The 19,409-nt window shown below is 45.8% G+C and overlaps 2 protein-coding genes across 3 annotated transcripts in view; both read left to right on the top strand.

Annotated features, from left to right (window-relative positions):
* The first annotated feature begins 40 nt into the window (after positions 1 to 40).
* galm (galactose mutarotase) lies at positions 41 to 10,698 on the top strand. The gene is made up of 7 exons (XM_084710177.1): positions 41 to 427; positions 668 to 822; positions 2,085 to 2,291; positions 2,831 to 2,912; positions 5,538 to 5,688; positions 5,876 to 6,050; positions 10,056 to 10,698. The coding sequence occupies exons 1-7, from the start codon at positions 241 to 243 to the stop codon at positions 10,131 to 10,133; spliced, it is 1,035 nt and encodes a 344-aa protein (XP_084566303.1). The 5' UTR covers positions 41 to 240; the 3' UTR covers positions 10,134 to 10,698.
* A 4,234-nt stretch (positions 10,699 to 14,932) lies between these two features.
* LOC146268512 (heterogeneous nuclear ribonucleoprotein L-like) overlaps positions 14,933 to 19,409 on the top strand; it is a 20,907-nt gene continuing 16,430 nt past the window's right edge. For both annotated transcript variants that reach the window (XM_084710299.1, XM_084710300.1), the window contains exon 1: positions 14,933 to 15,307. In XM_084710299.1, the coding sequence (XP_084566425.1) occupies positions 15,101 to 15,307 (207 nt within the window). In that variant the 5' untranslated portion in view covers positions 14,933 to 15,100. The remainder of the gene's footprint in view (positions 15,308 to 19,409) is intronic.

Here is a 19,409-nt window from a genome sequence, read left to right on the forward strand (position 1 = left end):
ACGTACTAGTATCACGCGGAGGTATGTTTGTAAACATCTCGTCTGCTTTTGAGTTCAAAGTACACGCTTTGTCATTATGACTTTCCTTCCATAAGTACTTCACTTGTTTAAGTATTGTGTGAGGATGTTGTATACTTGAAAAAATTCTGTTAAGGGTTCGGACAAACACAAAAAACACAAACGGGTGTATTTCAGGGCAGCCTATCATTTTAGCAAATATCAGGGATACATTCTTGGAATATGACACAAGTCACACACGAGATGTTCGGTGAGATACCAGGGGAAGGTCGCGTGGATAAATGGATACTCATGTCGCCTAACGTCACCGTGGAAATCATCAATCTCGGCTGCATCATCACATCTATAAAGTGTAAAGGAAAGAACGGTCAGGTTGATGACATTGTTCTGGGCTACGATCATTTGGAAGGTAGCGTGAATATTTCTACTTATGTATGAAAAGTATATAGATCTGCTCACAATATAGGCTACTGTAGCTATTTGCCTGGTACCAGGCAAACTGCCCTTGGATTTGTAAGTCTACGGCTACTTCAAGATTGTCTGACAAAGAAACATGATAAAATAATGATGTTTAACCTAATCGCGAGACTTGTACTTGTGACAGGTTAAGAATGGGATTTGCTGTTATATTTGGGCCCTCTCTCTGCAGGTTATGTGACAGACCCTCGGTATTTTGGGGCCGTGGTGGGTCGGGTAGCTAATCGGATTGCCGGGGGGAGGTTTGTGGTGGAGGGGAGACAGTATCAGCTCGCTATCAACAATGGACCCAACGCCTTGCATGGAGGACTGAAAGGATTTAATAAGGTAACACCACACACTCACTCACACAGTGAGTGCTGATCACCCAGGATGCCCCCCCCCCCCCCCTACATATCCAATTAAAGTCTCATTGTACTTTGGTATTTGGTTAATGGTCCTGCTGATAGCAGCACTGACAGTCCGCTGCTGCTGCTAAACTGTCAGTCAAAAATAGAGAGACAGAGAGAGAGTGATTCCCTTAGGATCACAATGACGCTTATTGAGAGACTTGTTGCTCTTGTTGGTTTGTTATAACTGTCTTCAAATGACTGTACTCGCTGTGAAATATATTATTGTTGTTTGCTTTCTCCTCAGGTACACTCTTGCACTTTTGAGGTTCTTGCTGTTTAATTGTAACTTGTCTAACTACATGCTCTTATTGTTCCTCCCTTTGAGATTTATTTGGTTTCACAATGTATGCTTCATGTTTGGCTACCCGCAATGTTTGGGGTTATCTCGTTGTTATGATCAGTGACCTATGCACTTTTGTAAAACTCTCTTGGAAGTCGCTTTGGATAAAAGTGTCTGCTAAATGCATAAATATAAATGTACAGTGAGAGAGAGAGCTTCTCTCCAGTCCGGCCAGCAGACCCACTGATGAGATGTATGTGTGGGTAGACCTAGAGTTTCTTTCTCCTCTGACTGCACAACGACTTTTACGAAAGCCATTATTACCTTTTGAAGTCAGCGTTGGGCAACAGAGACACATAGACGCATTGTTTTCTGTGATTCCAATCCCTGGGGTAAAATTATAATGGTGCAAACGCATTACACGAGGACAGTGACAACACAAATAAAGATTGTGAGGATGAAAGGCTTTTTTGTACAGTCAACAAGCATCAAGCCATTTACATGCTACTGTTTGGTCTGGGGGAAGGTCAGTAATATTGGGTTCCAGCAGGGTTCAGTCTTGGAGAACGGTTCACTATTTTGCAAATGCATACATACACACACACACACAGTTGATATACTAAGTGTTGCACTCTCCCTGATTGCATCTCTCTCAGCCTTTAGTAAAGCCAGCCACTATTATCTGACATCGGATTGATTGTTTTACCCATTAACAGGGAAATGTCTGTTTAATGGGTAGACATTTCACAGACAGTTAGCCAGTCAAGTGAGGTTAGTCAGACTATTTACTGCCAAAGAAGTCCTTCTTTTATTTCCACCAAATATATCACAAGGGCCAGTGCAGTGCATGCAGCATGAGAACGAAGGATTCAGTGTGTCCATCTTTCTAAGTGAGCCGTTTGACCCCCTCCACCCAGGTGCTGTGGGGGAGTGAGGGGGTGGAGGGTGGGGTGCGTCTCACCCACACCAGCCCTGATGGGGACCAGGGTTACCCTGGGGAGGTCCAGGTCTTGGTAACCTACATATTGGAGGGGGACACCTTGACCACCCAGTACCAGGCCCGCTCCACCAGAACCACACCCATCAATCTCACCAACCACTCTTACTTCAACCTAGCTGGACAGGTGAGGTGGCAGGGGTCATTGTGAGTGTCTGCCTGTCTGTTTACAGGCCTGTCTACCTGCCTGTATGTCTGTGCATGTACGTCTGTGTCTGTCTGTCTGTCTGTGTTTGTCTGTGTCTGTATGGACGGTACTGCTGTGTGCAGATATGTCTGACGATAACTCACTTACATTTACCACTGACCGCGCCACTGCTTATTGATTGTATCGCAAATCCTATACATTCAGTGTTGATGCGTCACGTCACTGTTAGAATAGCTGCTCCACTGCCCTGAGGGGAAGCATCCATCACAGCCCTGGTGTCGGGTCATAAAGCAGCCCCTCTGTGCGTCCTGTCACAGTTAAACCATGGGGTTTCAGATGCATGCACGTGTGCTGGGTGACAGTGCCTAAAGGAATGTGCACGGTGTCTGAGATTGAGCTGCTCTTCAGCCTAGCCCTGTCTGATAGCCGCCATCGACACGGCAACAAGACTCCTATCTCGCAGCCATGTACTAATGGTGTGTGCGTGTGTGTTCGTGTGTGTGCGTTTGTGTCTCCAGGGCTCAGCTGATATCTACGACCATGAAGTGTCCATCTTTGCCCAAGCCTATCTACCTGTGGACGACACCATGATCCCAACCGGTAAGAGATAAAAACCCAATTTGCTCTAAAGACACAAAGCATAATCCCAATAAATGGGTTTTGCTGGAATACTTTTGAAAGACACGTGTTGTTCTTGTGAGAGTTGTATCTGATATGGCCTGCAGACAGAACACTTAGTTTTTCCTCTTTTACTTTAATTTCGGTAGATCAGACATTACTGTGAGGAAGATTGGTGTGTGATTTTAACAGGGCTTCAAGCATATGTCGGGGGGGCAGGGGGGGGGGGGTATTGATGGCATTTTTATGTGCTTTCCAATTGTGGAAACAATACTTTTGTGGACAATATTTCCTATTTTTACGCTGGAACGCAGCAGGCAAAGCTTTGTTTTGTTGTGGCTCTTTGTGTGTTTCAAGGTTTGTCCTATAAATGATGTTGAGTTCATCGTACATTTGAGTTTTCCCCAGAGCGCCAGGTCACTTCACCCACTGTGGGGCTCACTCTACTTAACCTGCGGCGGACATGATGACACAACATCTTATCAGGCCTAATCATCATCATCATCATCATATAAATGGATGCTTCAGAGAGCGCTGCAGGCTGGATGGAGCTGCAGGTTCCTCTCTCTTTTTGCTTTGTAAGCCGATAGAAAAAGGATAGTTGGTTGCTCCATTTTTGTTGGCTGCAATCACATCACGTGATTCCAGAGAATACCCAACAAAGGATCTCGCTTCGCTCCATTAGTAATGCCTGCGCAGTGTTCGTCCACAGTGGCATGTTCCCTTTACATGACTGGAAGGAGACATCTTCCCCTGTCTTGGTAATGGGGTGTGAAATTACAGGGGTGACATGAATTCTCCTCGTCTAGTCTTCCTGCGGTACTGTAGATAAGAAGTTGCTGATTGCAACACCTCTTATGTTTAGCACATGTTTAAGGTTATTTTCAATTGTTATTCTTAGATAGGTTATTCTTATTTATTAGGTCCATTATTATTTAATTCTTCATTTATATACTATATATTGTTGAGAAGAATAGTTGCTCATAAAGGATTAGGACTTAATATTGTTGGTGGGTTTATATATGCCGCTGGGAAACTGTCGAGAGGGACATGACCCAAAAATGCCAATGTGTTCGTACTTTACAAATGGCATGACATTTTGATGTGGATTATGTAGATGCACGTGACCTTCAGAAGACAGAGGTTTGATATGATGTTAGGGGTACGAGTTCATGATCAGGGGTTTAAGGTTCTTCATGAGAAGGGCCTTCACCTACCTCTCTTTCGCTCCCTTCCTCTCCTCAGAGAGATACTAGTGGGTGGAGATGACTAACTAGATGGCTGACGGCCAGATCCTCTAGCCGTCATCCATTATTCTCCCTCTGTCTCTCTTGATCCTCTGTCTCTCCGTGTTCACTTTATCTCTGTCTACCTTCCCTCCCTCCCACTCCCTCACACTCCCCTCCCTCCCTCTCTCCTTCTGTCTCTCCCTATCCTAACACCATCTTCTTCTGTCTCTTTACCCATCACCTTCTCTCAGTGGATTTGACTGGATCGTTTCTATCGTGCCTTCCTCTATCTGGCATATATAGTGTTCCTGTCCTTACCTCTGTTATCCCCTAGTCTCTCTATCTCTCTCTCTCTCTTCCTTCCTTCTGTGTTGCCCTGCCCAAGGTACAACTGTTATCCTGTTTGGCTCGCATGCCTAAGGTTAAGTTGTGGCCGTGTTTGAATTCACTCATGAACACACTTCAGATTAGCCACAGCGTCCACCGATTGTTAGCCTAGCGCCAGCTATGTAGCTAGCTTCTGGTTGGCTAGACAAACGCATCCATTATTGTTCAATTACCAACAGGCCCCATGGGAGCCCCTAACGATGCAGACAGAATAGTTAATGATTGTTTATTTATAGAACCTTTTTGGAGCCTCAATGGATTGATCTGTGAAGTTGAAGTCTGAGTGAAACTGTTGTTTTGGACTTGGTCTGTAGGTTTATTGGTAGAATACAGGAGATTTGGACCTGGCTAATTGAAGGTGGGGGGGGCGGACATCTGGTGTTGGGTTGGAGGCTATCTTTCATATAGAGAGTGGAGGAGGAGAAGAGTTGTTAATGAGGGCCGTGAAAATCTACGGTGGACTGGGAACAACACTGCAGACACCCAGGCCTGCCACTGTCTCTAACTAGCTGCTAACTAACCTGCCCAGACTCCAGATACATCCCAGGAGCCTCTGGTAGCTGCATCCTCAACTTCATTTGTTTGGATTTGGATTCTCTCTCTCGCTCTCTCTCATGCTCGCGCTCTCGCTCTCTCTCATGCTCGCTCTCTCGCTCTCTCTCTCATGCTCGCTCTCTTGCTCTGTCTCTCTCTCATGCTCGCTCTCTTGCTCTGTCTCTCTCTCATGCTCTCTCTCTCTCTCTCTCTCACGTTAAGTCTTATTCATCCTCTCCATTTGTGTGTGCGTGTTGTGAAAACTGTGCGTCACTATCTCTGGTTTCATTTCCTGTCTCACTTCCTGTCACAGGTTTATAAGACACGACAGAAATGAGGAAGACGATATCCCTCGTATCTAAAGTCCCCTGAGGTGTTGCCATGGCAATCATTTTCGGTGGTGGTTGGGGGGGGGATGAAGCAAGATTGTAACCGTTAACATCCCTTGTGTCTACAGGCGAGGTCAGACCAGTAGAACGCACTCCCTTTGACCTTCGGAGGCCTGTTCTGATTGGCTCCCGGCTGAAGGATCTGCCAAGGCCTGGGTTCGACCACACCTTCTGCCTGTCTTCACCTGGGAATCCTTCGGTGGAAAGACCATGTGCCAGGTCCCTCACACACACCCTACCACGCTACAACACGCACACACCCTACCACGCTGCCCTACAATGCTGTGACACACTGTCGTACTGTTAACCGATATCCCTCCACTGATAAACCATTGAGAAAGTAGCTCTCTCTCTTCCTCTCCATCTTAGACCCGCCTTCTCTCTTTCCATGTCTCCTCACCTATAGGGTGTGTCACCCTGTGAGTGGGCGTGTCCTGGAGGTCAGCACCAGCCAACCAGGTGTCCAGTTCTACACTGCCAACTTCCTGGATGGGTCCTTGGTGGGAAAGGGCGGGGCCTCTTACAGGAAACACAGTGCCTTTTGTCTAGAGACCCAGAATTGGCCCGATGCTGTCAACAAGGTACATCAAATTTGTTTTGTTACAGCCCCTTTTACAAGCATGTCAAAGATGGCTTCACACCCCTCCATAGAGCTGCATTCAATATGAGCTGAAGCTTTTATCTGAAGGTTTCTATATAAACTCTGTGAGGTGGTCTCGAGTCCCAAAGGCTCCCCGTGGACTGTAAGATATATAGACCATGTGCTTGCCTGGTGGAACCAAGTCAATAACCCCCAAACTACAGACCCATATGGCATTCCTGGCAAGCTTAATTAAGTACTCTCAATTGGATATTTTAAAAGCAGATGCAATTAAACACACACTGTTGTTTTTCCAACACTCACACCAAATTAATCTTTTTTCTTGATCCTTTATCTTCAATAGAATGTTTTCTTTGGGCAGATTCCACCAGTACAATCTGGGTTAAAGGTTAATTATGTTTTTGTTAACTAAATGATTCATGATGCTGAAGATGGAACATGCAGTGAGGGATATCATTAGATCAGATAATAAATCCTTTATCAATCCTCGAGGGGGATGTTGGTGTGTCAACAAGTAGCAAGAAGACAAATGTTTAACAGCAGATAAAATACAAACAAACTAAAAGCTCACTGTCTATTTAATGGAACAGATAACTGTAAAGGGGATTTTAAATAGATATATTTTTGCACATACAAGTATGTATCAAGTAAGTACAAGTATGTAAAATATTATACTAGAAATACTACAATAGAAGATGAATTGGTAAAAAAATAAAATATATATTGATTAATTTAGTATTGTTAATATGTATACATTTCAAATCTTTGTGTAAAAAAAACATACTTATTCTACCTATACCATCTACAACCATGTCATTATGCATGTAGCACTGTCTACTATAGTTATTCAACTGAATAAATAAGTCACAGCATGGCATTAAAGTCTTTTAATAGTAAACCTTTTTGTGGAGATACTAGTTGGGTTGAACAGAAGAGAGTTTGTTATTCCACTGACAGTAGTGGAACTGCGTACGATCAATTGTGGTCTGAGGTGTGTGGGTGGAGAACAGGCCAGGAGAGGGGGAGAGAACAGTGGATTCAAAGAGAGAGCTGGTCCTAGTGTCCCCTGGTCCTAGTGTCCCCTGGTCCTAGTGTCTCCTGGTCCTAGTGTCTCCTGGTCCTAGTGTCCCCTGGTCCTAGTGTCCCCTGGTCCTAGTGTCCCCTGGTCCTAGTGTCTCCTGGTCCTAGTGTCTCCTGGTCCTAGTGTCCCCTGGTCCTAGTGTCTCCTGGTCCTAGTGTCCCCTGGTCCTAGTGTCCCCTGGTCCTAGTGTCCCCTGGCCCTGGTCCTAGTGTCTCCTGGTCCTAGTGTCTCCTGGTCCTAGTGTCTCCTGGTCCTAGTGTCCCCTGGTCCTAGTGTCCCCTGGTCCTAGTGTCCCCTGGCCCTGGTCCTAGTGTCTCCTGGTCCTAGTGTCCCCTGGTCCTAGTGTCTCCTGGTCCTAGTGTCCCCTGGTCCTAGTGTCTCCTGGTCCTAGTGTCTCCTGGTCCTAGTGTCCCCTGGTCCTAGTGTCCCCTGGCCCTGGCCCTAGTGTCCCCTGGCCCTAGTGTCCCCTGGCCCTAGTGTCACCTGGTCCTAGTGTCCCCTGGTCCTAGTGTCCCCTGGCCCTAGTGTCCCCTGGCCCTAGTGTCACCTGGTCCTAGTGTCCCCTGGTCCTAGTGTCCCCTGGCCCTAGTGTCACCTGTTCCGAGTGTCCCCTGGTCCTAGTGTCCCCTGGCCCTAGTGTCACCTGGTCCTAGTCTCCCCTGGTCCTAGTGTCCCCTGGTCCTAGTCTCCCCTGGTCCTAGTCTCCCCTGGTCCTAGTGTCCCCTGGTCCTAGTGTCCCCTGGTCTCCTCCACCACTCCAGTGTGTACAGTCAGAAAAGCAGCTCATCGGCAGTCCATCAGGTATTAGTAGGTGTATTCTAGCTTGCTTCAAACTCTGACTTTCATCTACTCTAAAGCCTGGGAAAATGTGATGGAAGGTACTGATGTAATTGATTTGCATCTAGCGAGCGTGACACAGAGCTGGATGTCACACACACACACAGCATTAGTGTCCCCCATGGTCCCAATGCAGATGCCCATCTCTATGGGTGTGTGTGTGCGTGCGTGTGTGTGTGGATTTACGGGGGCGATAGTTTGAGTAATCCCAGAATAATGGGACAGCCCAGTCACCAAGTCCATGGAAGATTTATTGAGCTCTGAACACACAATCCTCTCCTCCCTTTTCCTTTCCTCACCCTAACTCATTCCCTCTCTCCCAGTCCCCCTCTCTCCCTCACCCTCCACTCTCTTTTAACCCCCCCCCTTCCATCACCCATTTTCTCCATCTCTGTTTTCTCTCTTTCCACCTCCATCATATCTGTTTGAAATTGCACTCTCACGTCCCTCCATCATCCTCTCGTTCTGCCGTGTCGGTCCGTTCGTAATCACGCCTGGAGAGATTGGAGGCAGGAGTGGAGATAAGGATGGGGGACTGGGGGGGGGACTGAGGGGGGGGGGGGGGGGCTGGGTAAGACAATTTCCATAACCACTGTTCATCCTCTTCTCTCTCTCCTCTCCCATTTCCTCTCCATTTGGCTATATTATATCTGTATTCGTTTTCTAGTCTTCCTCATCACACTCACCAGAGCTCACAGTTCTGGGCCCCATAGCAGGGTCACGCTACCAGAGAGAGGGAGAGATGAAAGTCAGGACAGACAGAAAGAAAGAGACAGGACATAAAGAGAGTGTGTTCCGGGTGCTTTCGGCTGGGTGTTTAACAGCTCGGTATTGACCATTAGTGCTGCCTTACTGCTGTGCTAATGGCAGCTGGTAGGAAGGTAATTATAGGCCTTTGTGACTCCCAGACGTGGCTCACATTCAGAACACAAGTGCTAACTCCTACATTGGCTCCCGCTGTGCAATAAGACAGGAAGGAGGGTAGGAGAGAGAGGGAGAGGGGGAGAGGGAGAGGGAGAGAGAATATTTGTTTTAGCGAGGTGGGAAGAAAGGGAAAAGAGGAGAGCAAAGGAGATACGGAAAGAGTCAGCTAGTCAGTTCGACAGGCAGGCAAGGAGCGACTCAACTAATTTGCATACGATCGTGCTCTGGAACACACAGTGCACAGGGAAATGACAGATTGACAACCCCGACCATTTGCATGTAGATCAAACCGCTGACACGGGCCATGTACTGGGGGAGGAGGACAGTTGTCCTGTGTGTGTGTGTGTGTATGTGTGTGTGTGTGTGTGAGGGAGGGGGGGGGCTGCTAGGTGGCATGAAAGGGTGGAAGGGGGGCATGGATGGCGACAGGGGGCAGAAGGATTGAAAGAGGAGGGAAGGCTGTAGTTCTGTACATGCCAGTTGTCGACTTGTGTTTGAACTCTATTAATCTCTTAAATATAGTCCGTGAACTGCTCTGTACACGAGAATACTGGCTCCCAAAATATGACCATGTTAGGTCCGTGTGATTGAAAACCCTAGAATATACCCCAATGGCCAATCCTGTGTGTGCAGTATGTGGTGCGTGTTCGATCAAGTGCGTAGCTGTCTCGGACAGCTGTCAGTCAGTGACACAGCCAAACAACTTCCCCCGCTTTCCCTCCTAGCAACATCCTTCCACAGCTGCACGATCCTAGCAACCAGCTCATAACCTCCCACGGGTCTCCGCGAAAGCCTTGCAGAGGGAGAGAGAGACACTCAACAGATCTAAACCCAACTCGGCCCCCCGCCCCCCTTGGAGACAGTGCTGACATGAGGATCTGTCTCTAGTTACTCTTCTACCAGTATTCAACCTCAATGCGAGGAAGCATCTGTTAAGTGTTGGCGGTCAAGCAGGTCCTGGTGGGTTGGTTAGTGGCTGGGAGGTGGTGAAGGAGCATGCACCCCCAGCCACTCAGGACTAACCAAGGTGCCAGCTTATCAGACACACAAGTTCACAGGGAGGGGTAATGAATGTGAATAAGCGGATCCTTGTTGTGGCCTTTGCTCTCTGACCTGTGTGTGTGTGTGTGTGCGCCCGCACAGACGTCTTTCCCGGACAGTCTGCTGAGGCCAGGGGAGGAGTACAGACATGTGACTCGTTTCACCATCTCCACCATCTGATCACCATGACGACGCAGGGGTTGAGGGGTCAGCGTGGAGCAGCCAATCACAGCACGGAATACTGGACCTCCACACCGTCCCAGACATGCACCTCGGGGGAAAATAAAAGCACTCAAGTGAAAGATGAAATGGTTGTAATATTCAATAACTTACACAAAGTAGACGCAGCATGATTCTTGGAGAATCTGATGTTCAATTCGGTTGTTTATTTTAATTGGTTCCTTGAAGAACTCAGTGACCAATCACAAGCATCATGGCTTTCTTTTCTCAGTTCTACACATTGCAGTCTTTTCCTTGACCATGCTTTTTTTTGTACCATCGCTTCCTTAACGATTCTCATCTCAGTCAGGTTTCTGAGGTGGTCTGGGTCACAAAGACCCGCAGGTTATGTGTGTTTAGCATTCCATCATTCTGGGATTTTTTTTTTTTTTTTTCTGTCTCATCAGCATTCACTGGACGGCTGCTTCGATTGCTGCACTCGGAGAGTTTCTGCAGCTCAATGAAAACAGCTGTGAAATCACATTTGTTTGCATTTGTATTTCAATAAACGACTTATTTGCATCTCCGATGTGTTTGCGTGTTTTCTTCTGCATGGGCTCTGGACGGAAACTGCTGAGCACTTATGAATTCATATGAAACACAATTTTGATGAACTGTGACCGTATTTAACTTCCTGTGGTTACATAATATTGGATGCATGTTAAGGGTTTTCCACAGCATGTGACAGTATGTCCCAGAGATGTCCTGTCATATGACGTCCTGTCATATTTTGGCTGTGGGTTTGTCTTCGCCAGAGCCAGTTGTGACCTGCATTCTGCCCTGCCTTGAGACGTCCCCAGTCAAACCCGTCTGATGTGATGTTAAACTCACAGCGTTGCCATAGGAACTCTCTTTTGCCCAACCTTCAAAAAACTCAAACTTCAGAAGTCTGCCCCAAAGCCATTCTTGTCTCATTCTTGGCTACTGTGAGATGGAACACTGAATGCTAACAAGTTTCTCAAATCTCACTGCTACCACACTATGCTGTCTGTCTGCCTGCCTGCCCATCCTGCTTGCGTACAGTACCTGTCTGCCTGCCTGTCTGTCTGTCTGGCTACTTGCTGACTCAGTTCAGGTAAGTTAAGATCTAAGTGATTTTCTAGCTCAACCCAATATAAGAGGTCAGTCATACAATTTCAGGGTTACAACTAAATGGATTACTACATGTGGGATTCTCTCTGGTCTGCTTACATTTCTTATTGAAGTCACATTATGTGAAGCGAAACCAAAATATGACTGTGTTGTTTGGGGTTTTCACTGAAATAACTCCCAGGCTGGGTTCAGACATGCACTGCACAGAGATATTCATAGCAATGAGGAAGTCTTGACAGGATGCTGTGATATGACCATTTGGGAAAATGTTTGAGCCGTATGAGGAAACACGGGGACATGCGCTCTTCATTCTGGGTCTCCTGTTTCCTGTGTCTATAAACCTGTTGTTTACATAAACAACTGTCAAACATAACATCAGTCGGTAGGTGGTACCGAGCATATATTTATATAAATCAGTTGCATTGGGGAGGGCAAATGTTTTCCCTAGAATTTGTAAAAAAAATAATAAAAATATAAAAGGATTTGTCAAATTAAATACAGTCCTCCTGAAAATGTGTTCATGACTTTGATTTAAGCACCACAGACTGTTACCTCTTTTCAGCAATTTGTCAGAACATCCATGCCTTCAAGCAGTAGCATAAGCCATTTCCCCCCTCAGCAGCAAAGAGATAGCATCATCATCCACCCCCGGGCCCTCCAGACCAAAGCAGTCCCCCACAGAGCTCCATGCTGAGAACTGTTTACAGGGCATCTAAAGGTGCACTGCTCCTAAAGCACCTGGAACACTGCAGGACATTTTACATCTGCTTCTAATATTACACAAGCATGTATAATCAATCTATGGCACTTGATTGGATGCTAATGCATGTGTCTGTCTGTATCAAACTATCGAACTATATAAAATAAAAATTAAGTCACTGACAAAGGTGCTTTGTGATCGTTTTTCAGGGTATTCAGTCACCTACCGTTCTCCTGGTTACTCTCTAATCCTCTAACCTCTGACCCTCAGGCCAAAAAGACCCATATTGTAGAAAGCCGCTAAGACCTTATCATCATGGAGTATGCTCAGAGGAACTGTTATCCAGGCTCCCTCCAGCCACTCTGCCATCCACTCTTTCATTGTAACCTTAAGAACCAGGGTCAACCTGTTGTCTTTTCCCTCTTTCCACTCTGCATTGAGGGTGACAAGCTCCAGTGTCAGACACGTTGTAGGCCTCTAGAAAGCTTTTATCCTGCTGCCAGTCTTCCTCAGCGGTGGGCTTCTCACATGTAAGAGATGAGAGCTCCTTGGACAGCGATACTCTTCCTGTCAAAGAAATACCCACGCAGTTTCACAGTCACACACGTTTATCCTTTGCACTCCCACTCAAAATCTCTTTCTCTTCTATCGCAGTCTCTTTGGTCTCCCTCTTTCCTTCATCTCTCCTTTTGTTTGTCTCCCCCTCACTCCCTCTGGGTCTCTCTCCACTTCTGTCCTTCCCAGGAGCCTGTTGTACAAGTGAGCATGACACAGCGGTTTCTCTCTTAGCGACTGCACTGCCATGACTCTCGCATCCCTCTGAAATAATAAAAATACTGTTTGCTCAAACTCGCATTGAAACACACAGGCACATTACTTCACTTCCTGAATAAGCAATACTATTTAATTCTCAGTTCCTTGAAAACACGTTTTGTGGAAATCACAACTTAAATTGACCAGAGCTGACTTGAATGTTCATTGAAAATGTTTCCATGTTCACTCTGAGAAAATGATGAAATATGTTTTACATGCTCTTCGTACCGAACTTGTAGTTAGGATATGTGTGTTGTGTCATTAGATGTAAGTATAGATAACATCATAAGTGCTTATTTCGACCTTCAGGAAGTGAAACCAATATGACGATGTTCACACCATGTGACGCAAAGTATTTGTCTTAGATTTCCTCTTTTTACCAAGGAACTCTTCAATGTTGTTTCACAGTTTTTCTCAATTGCTAAAACAGTAAAACCAATTGGCTGAACAAATTGCTCAGTTTCCTGAACTCATGTAGCTAATTGTGCAGTCAGTTGTCAATACCTTAAACCATTTCACATGGTAAAACCCAAGTTGCAGATCTCACTTAGACTTTTCAGCAAAACTCTAAACACATTCTCATTCTCAAAACACATTCTGCATTCTAATCCACATGTCATCCATACTGGTAAACAAAGATGGCAACAATCAAATACAAATAGAGAAAACACGTCATTGACAAAACACAACCACTCAAAATTGATTTCACTTGTTTCACATGATGTGACACAACCAATATAAGCCAGTTCAGAGAGCAAACAGGTTGTTGAAGGTGGGAAAATATTGCTTGTGATGTTGACAAAGTGCTCTGGCCTGACTGTACAAGGAGGAGAAAGAACAAAAAAAAATTGCAAAGAGCAAAGCAGAGTAGTAATTTCTGATCAATTTTGAGCTACTATGATAGAACATGTTTTTGTTCATCAAAAGACAATGACGGATAAATATGAAATTTGTTTTGAGATTAAAAATGTACTTCTCCCTGAAAACTATATGTTTTGAACAATGTGTTACGCCCCCCACCCCCCTCTTCCCCCTCCTTCATTTTATCTCCACAATCTTACTTTTCAACTCAACAATCCTGCCCAACTGAGGGAGGGAGGGAGGGAGGGAGGGAGGGAGGGAGGGAGGGAGGGAGGGAGGGAGGGAGGGAGGGAGGGAGGGAGGGAGGGAGGGAGGGAGGGAGGGAGGGAGGGAGGGAGGGAGGGAGGGAGGGAGGGAGGGAGAAAGAGAGGGAGAAAGAGAGGGAGAAAGAGAGGGAGAAAGAGAGGGAGAAAGAGAGGGAGAAAGAGAGGAAGAAAGAGAGGGAGAAAGAGAGGGAGCCTTCATGTGCTGCTGTGATTTCTAGCCAGTATCATCTTCATTCAAGTCTTCAGAGTCTAGTGCTAGATGAGTGTTGAGAAACAACAGAAGCTACAAATCCAGAGCCGGCCCCCACACCTATTTCCTGCTACACTCTTCCAGGCAGGGCTAATGGGTCTGTGTGCTATTCTGTCCCTTGGCATTGGACTCATGCGCTGAGTCTAAGCAAAAGCATTGCTTGAAAATTGCATGCTCTACAAAATGGTAGTAAATACAGGTAAGATTAACAATGTGTTTGTGCTGAGAAAGTATGAACCCTTGCTTATTTGCATGTTACATCACTGCAGTAGGCAGGTGAACTGGCCCACAGTCATCTCTTTCAGGTAATTTCAGCTATAAATGTACCTTTACAGCACAGATTGCATTGCAGGGGGATTGTACATTTATGAACACTGTAACCGATTCACACGGAGACCACACTGTATGTTTACATTGATGAACTCCACTGAATGTAAGCGTGGACACTGGATATACATCCAGAACATTTAGAAATATAACAGAAAACAATACAAAAAACAGTTATATGGGCTAGTTTTAAACACATGTATGCTCATTTTAGGACACTGTTCCAGTTGTAGGAGAGGCACCGATGTTTGACAACTGAGCAGGGGAAATTATCTCTGCGTTCTTCACTGCAGAATGTGGAACTGTCTTGAATTCTCTGTTGACACATAAACGCAGACCAATCCTTAGCTGTATACTTAATTAGCCAGGACAGACTGTCAAATGCGGTGCGTGCTGGGCGGGATCAACCACTCACACCTTCACTGTAGGACAGAAATCTGTGGCAACTGGCAAGTGCAAGCCACAGAACCGATCGGCGGAGGAAAGCGCTACGTAGTCTGCTGATACGCACAGGTTAGATTGATGTAAGACATTACGCGACAAAAATATCGACCAGGATCTTTCGGCTCACAACCTGCCCAAGATTTGTTTGATAATATTAGTCTGCCTGTAGAGAACAATGTCGCTCATTGAAGAACATGAGGAAGGCGAGTATGAGAGGGCGCCGAAGCGAATGAAGACGGGGTTGGAGGATGGCGAGGAGCTTGAGGAGGGAGAAGACTCCGACTCGGAGTCTGTGGGGTTGCCGGGTGATGAGGATATATCCGGTCTGAGTGGGGAGAAACGGGCCCGATGGACCGCAACTACATTCGGAGCTGGACGACGGGTAAGGAATAAGCACCCAACCTCAGCAAAGTATTTAACAGTATATCTCAGCATAACCTGCAGGAGCCGGATTGGAGATTACTGGTTTTCAAATGGTAGCCTACTTCGTTTCTGAGGTTTTTTTTCATTCCGTTCTTCATAAACGACGCACTGTCTGGAGTCAATCAGAGCTAAAGTCTGTATTGGTTAAATATACCCTTTCTGCAGTGGAACAAGTGTCCTGCAGTGTCCACATGTTGAACTTAGAGGTTGGACCAGTCAGTTTATTACTGTTGTGCATCAATAGCTGGACATTTTTATCAAGTTAGAATCATCAAGCGTGCGTGCGCGCGCGCGTGCACATTTGCAGACATTCAGTGACCCTCTGAATACTGCATGACATTCATAAAGTTGTAATATCAGTCATCAGTGTCACATCCTCATTCAGACGACTCCACGAGTATACTCTCACCGTCCAGTCTGGCAGAATTTAGAGTGACGAACTGTAGCATCGCAGCAGGCTAAATGTGTTTTTGAGCAGGCCACAGTGGCTCTGTTCGTTTCAGTCGGGGATGTAACTCTATTATGGCCTGTGTCATGCTGATGTAATAAAGAGCGCGCGGCAGTGAAGAGAGGATAAACAAAATACACGTGAATAATAGGCTACATGGTAAACTCGTTTTTCTTGTAAATAACGATAGCCTGTCTGTATCGCGCATGTTATAAACACGTCTACTATCTGGCATCCACCGGTACCGACTCACTTGCTCTTGGTTTTGTGCTGGACGAGTCAGCGCGAGGGGGAGAACGCGTTATCTGTATCTCATCTGATCATATGGTCCCTGTGAAGCATAGAACGCATTATCTAGATTAACCGAGCACTGTTCTGGATTTTACCATCTCTACTGTGCGAGAATCTTGTTTCGTTGATCGGCTATCTTCTCCTTCACCAAGAAAAAGCTGCACTTTCGCCACCGCCGGCATAAGTCAGTTTACCGTGGCCGGTGTCAACATATTCCGGTGCTGTGTGAAGCGCTTGTCAATTTATTTGTGTGCAAACTCGATCTTTCTCTAGCTCTCTGTCTCTCTGTTTTCCTCACTCACTTTCAGATGTTCTCTTTCTCTCTCTCTCTCTCTCTCTCTCTCTCTCTCTCTCTCTCTCTCTCTCTCTCTCTCTCTCTCTCTCTCTCTCTATCTCTCTCTCTGTCTCTCTCTCTCTGTCTCTCTCTCTGTCTCTCTGCTGAAAAAAACATTTGATATTTGAAGTAGAATCATACAGGAGTAAAAGTTAAATGAAGCATGAAGCATCTGTTCTCTTAATTAGCTCTTCTCTCCCCCTCTTTTCTCCCTTTTTTAATCTCCCTAACTGAGCAACAGTTGTGTTCATTGATTAAGCCTATTAAGTTTGTAAATGTAACAGAGGTAATCTGGCATCACAACATGTCCTCTTGGACGAAAGTTAGACACTTTGCTTCAGCCCATGAAACTGAGGTTTGATCTCTGGCAAGGCAACAAACACGCCTGCAACTCTTCAATATTTTGCTGTTCTGCTTTTGTACTATACAGGATCGCCCAGTAAATCAGTCAAAGAATCAATTGGATTGGGGGGGGTTTCAGATGGTCCACATGGCAAAAGGCTGCATGTTCTGTTTGTCTCAATGCCTATTCAGCACCAGGCTGAGTGCATGGCCTCATCCGTGGGTAACACCAGGAAGGAACTGCAGGGATGGATAGAGAATACCTCCTCTCCTCCCAGCTCACTCACAGGCTCTGAGAGGATTGGTCCTCCTGGCCCCCATTAATCACACTAGGGATACCAAAGAAGTTGGATATTGATTATCATTTTCTAATGTGGTGCACGCTCGGCCCTCCAATACGGCATGTGTGTATCTATGTGTGTGTGTGGTCATCTCTTAAGTAATGGCATCTCATTCCGGCTGAGACAGCAAACAGCAGGCTTTCCAACCTCTCTGAGGTATGTGACTCGTCGACCTTGCGGACAGTCAATTGTAGACTGACAGAGCTTATTCAGCTGCAGTATGAAGGGAGCAGGCGATAGGGTGTAGCAGCTCAGGATTTGAAAGCCTGCCTGCCTCTGTGTGTGTGTGTGTGTGTGTGTGTGTGTTTGTGTGTGTGTGTGTGTGTGTGTGTGTGTGTGTGTGGATGCTGAGGTGCTGAGACATGAGAGAGTCTGTTGTCTGGGAACAGACCCAGAGGGCTGGGTCTGTTCTCCAGAGAGTGTTTGAAAGAAAGAGAGAGACATGAGGAGATTGATGTGAGGAGATAAACCTGTTCATTTTTGTCTCGTATAAGAATTGGCTTGTTCCGAACTGGGAAATGTAGACAAAGAGAAAAATAGTCAGAAATATAGTGATGGATGACTAAGTGTATGACTAAATGTCACACTTAAACGATTAAGTAAAAGCCATTTAAGGGGGTGTCGGAGCCCATGGCGCAGTGTATTTATATATCACAGTCTTTGAAGAAGGGGAAGAGAGAGAGGGAGGGAGGGATGGAGGATGAGAGAGATGAAGGGAAGAGACACAGTTAGTCTATACCCAGGAGGAAACAGAGCATCACTGCTACTCTACAAAGACTTCATATCCCAAAGTGTCAGACAACACAATAAACCACACGCGAAACAGAACTGGAAATCCAACACGTTCATGGACTGACTTTAGGTTTTTGTAAGCAAAGGTTTTTGTTTATGTTTATGTTTGGTTCCTCCATACTCCAATACAGGATTGACAGACACATTTTAAATGGGGTCTGTGGACTTCAGAGTTAAGATAGTCCCAAAGTGAAGGTGACATCAGATGCACTTAGACAATCTGCTTCCTGTTGCTTGGGCAACAGGCATGGTATTTCCCAAACAGAGAGTCCAGAGCTGCATGTTGGTTAGGTTTTTAAGCCTATCGTCGGAGGAACATTTCAAACAGGCTGTATGTGTTGCACTGCAGTAGTGCGACATTCCTGTGGTGGTTGTTGTGCTGTGTGTTCTTACCTATCTCTCTCTTTTCTTCCAAATCCCCCGCTTTCTACTCCCCTGCATCCACTTCTCCTTTCTTATTCTCTTCTACCCTTTCATTCTTGTCTTTTCATTTTCCGCCCTCAGCTTTCATCTCCTGTAAAGAGAGAGAGACAGAAAGAGAGTGAGAGATAGAGAGAGAAGGAGCGGACCTTCCAGCGCTTTCCTTTTTCTCTGGCAGGCTGCAAAGTGACCCCCTGACTCTGCAGCACCATTTGTTTGTGTGTGTGTGTGCGTGTGTTTGTGTGTGCATGCGTACTACCTGTGTGTCTGCTGGTGTGTCTTCTAAATATCAACATGACGCAAACCCGAAGGTGTCGCCAGTATCAGAACGATACAAAAGGTGTTGTATTTCCCAATGGCTCTCTCAAATGGTGTGTGAAACTTTTTTTTCCTTTTTTTTTTTTTTTAACAGTGGTCTGTCATAGTGTTTGTGTGTGTGTGTGTGTGTGTGTGTGCATGTTGGTGTGAGTATTTGCAAACACCATATGTACTGTATTTATAGGAATAGATCCTGTTTCTGCCTTTAAAAGTGTTCTTCTACTTAGTGATCTATTTTCATTGCTCTCCTAAATGATGCGTGAGTTTTAATGTGCAGTATATCTCATTGAGTCGTACAGCTAGTGTACAGATAGAACAGTGTTGTCAGTGTTAGACGGCTTCTCAAGCTTCTCGTTTCATGGTATGGTTTTTGCGTCAATCCGCATGTCTGGGGAGCAGCGTGTTTCGAGGTGTTAGACTGCCTGTCTTTGTCTCTCTGGGTCTCGACAGGTAGGGTGTTCAGCTGCAAAACTGTGAGAGTGATGGATTGATACAGAAATGAAGACACTTCTTGTGTGTGCATGTGTGGATGTTGTAATCCACTTACCATACAATTATTAGAACCTTGTTCTCCTTCTGTATATCTCGGTTCTGTCATAATTGTGGCTTTGCCCTCCTGTTGATAGCCACTAGTTTGATTGACAGGCAGGTCCAGGACTCCATTGGTGTCAAGGTCAAATAGTGAGCAGAATACAGTGTGTGTTAGTAGTGTCCTTGCTGCAGAAAGCTAGCTGCATGGCGGATGCAGTGTGTTTTGCCCCAGGTACGAAAGGAC

Source organism: Hypomesus nipponensis, chromosome 11 (assembly GCF_054491055.1).
Source record: "Hypomesus nipponensis isolate SF chromosome 11, ASM5449105v1, whole genome shotgun sequence".
Classification (NCBI taxonomy): domain Eukaryota; kingdom Metazoa; phylum Chordata; class Actinopteri; order Osmeriformes; family Osmeridae; genus Hypomesus; species Hypomesus nipponensis.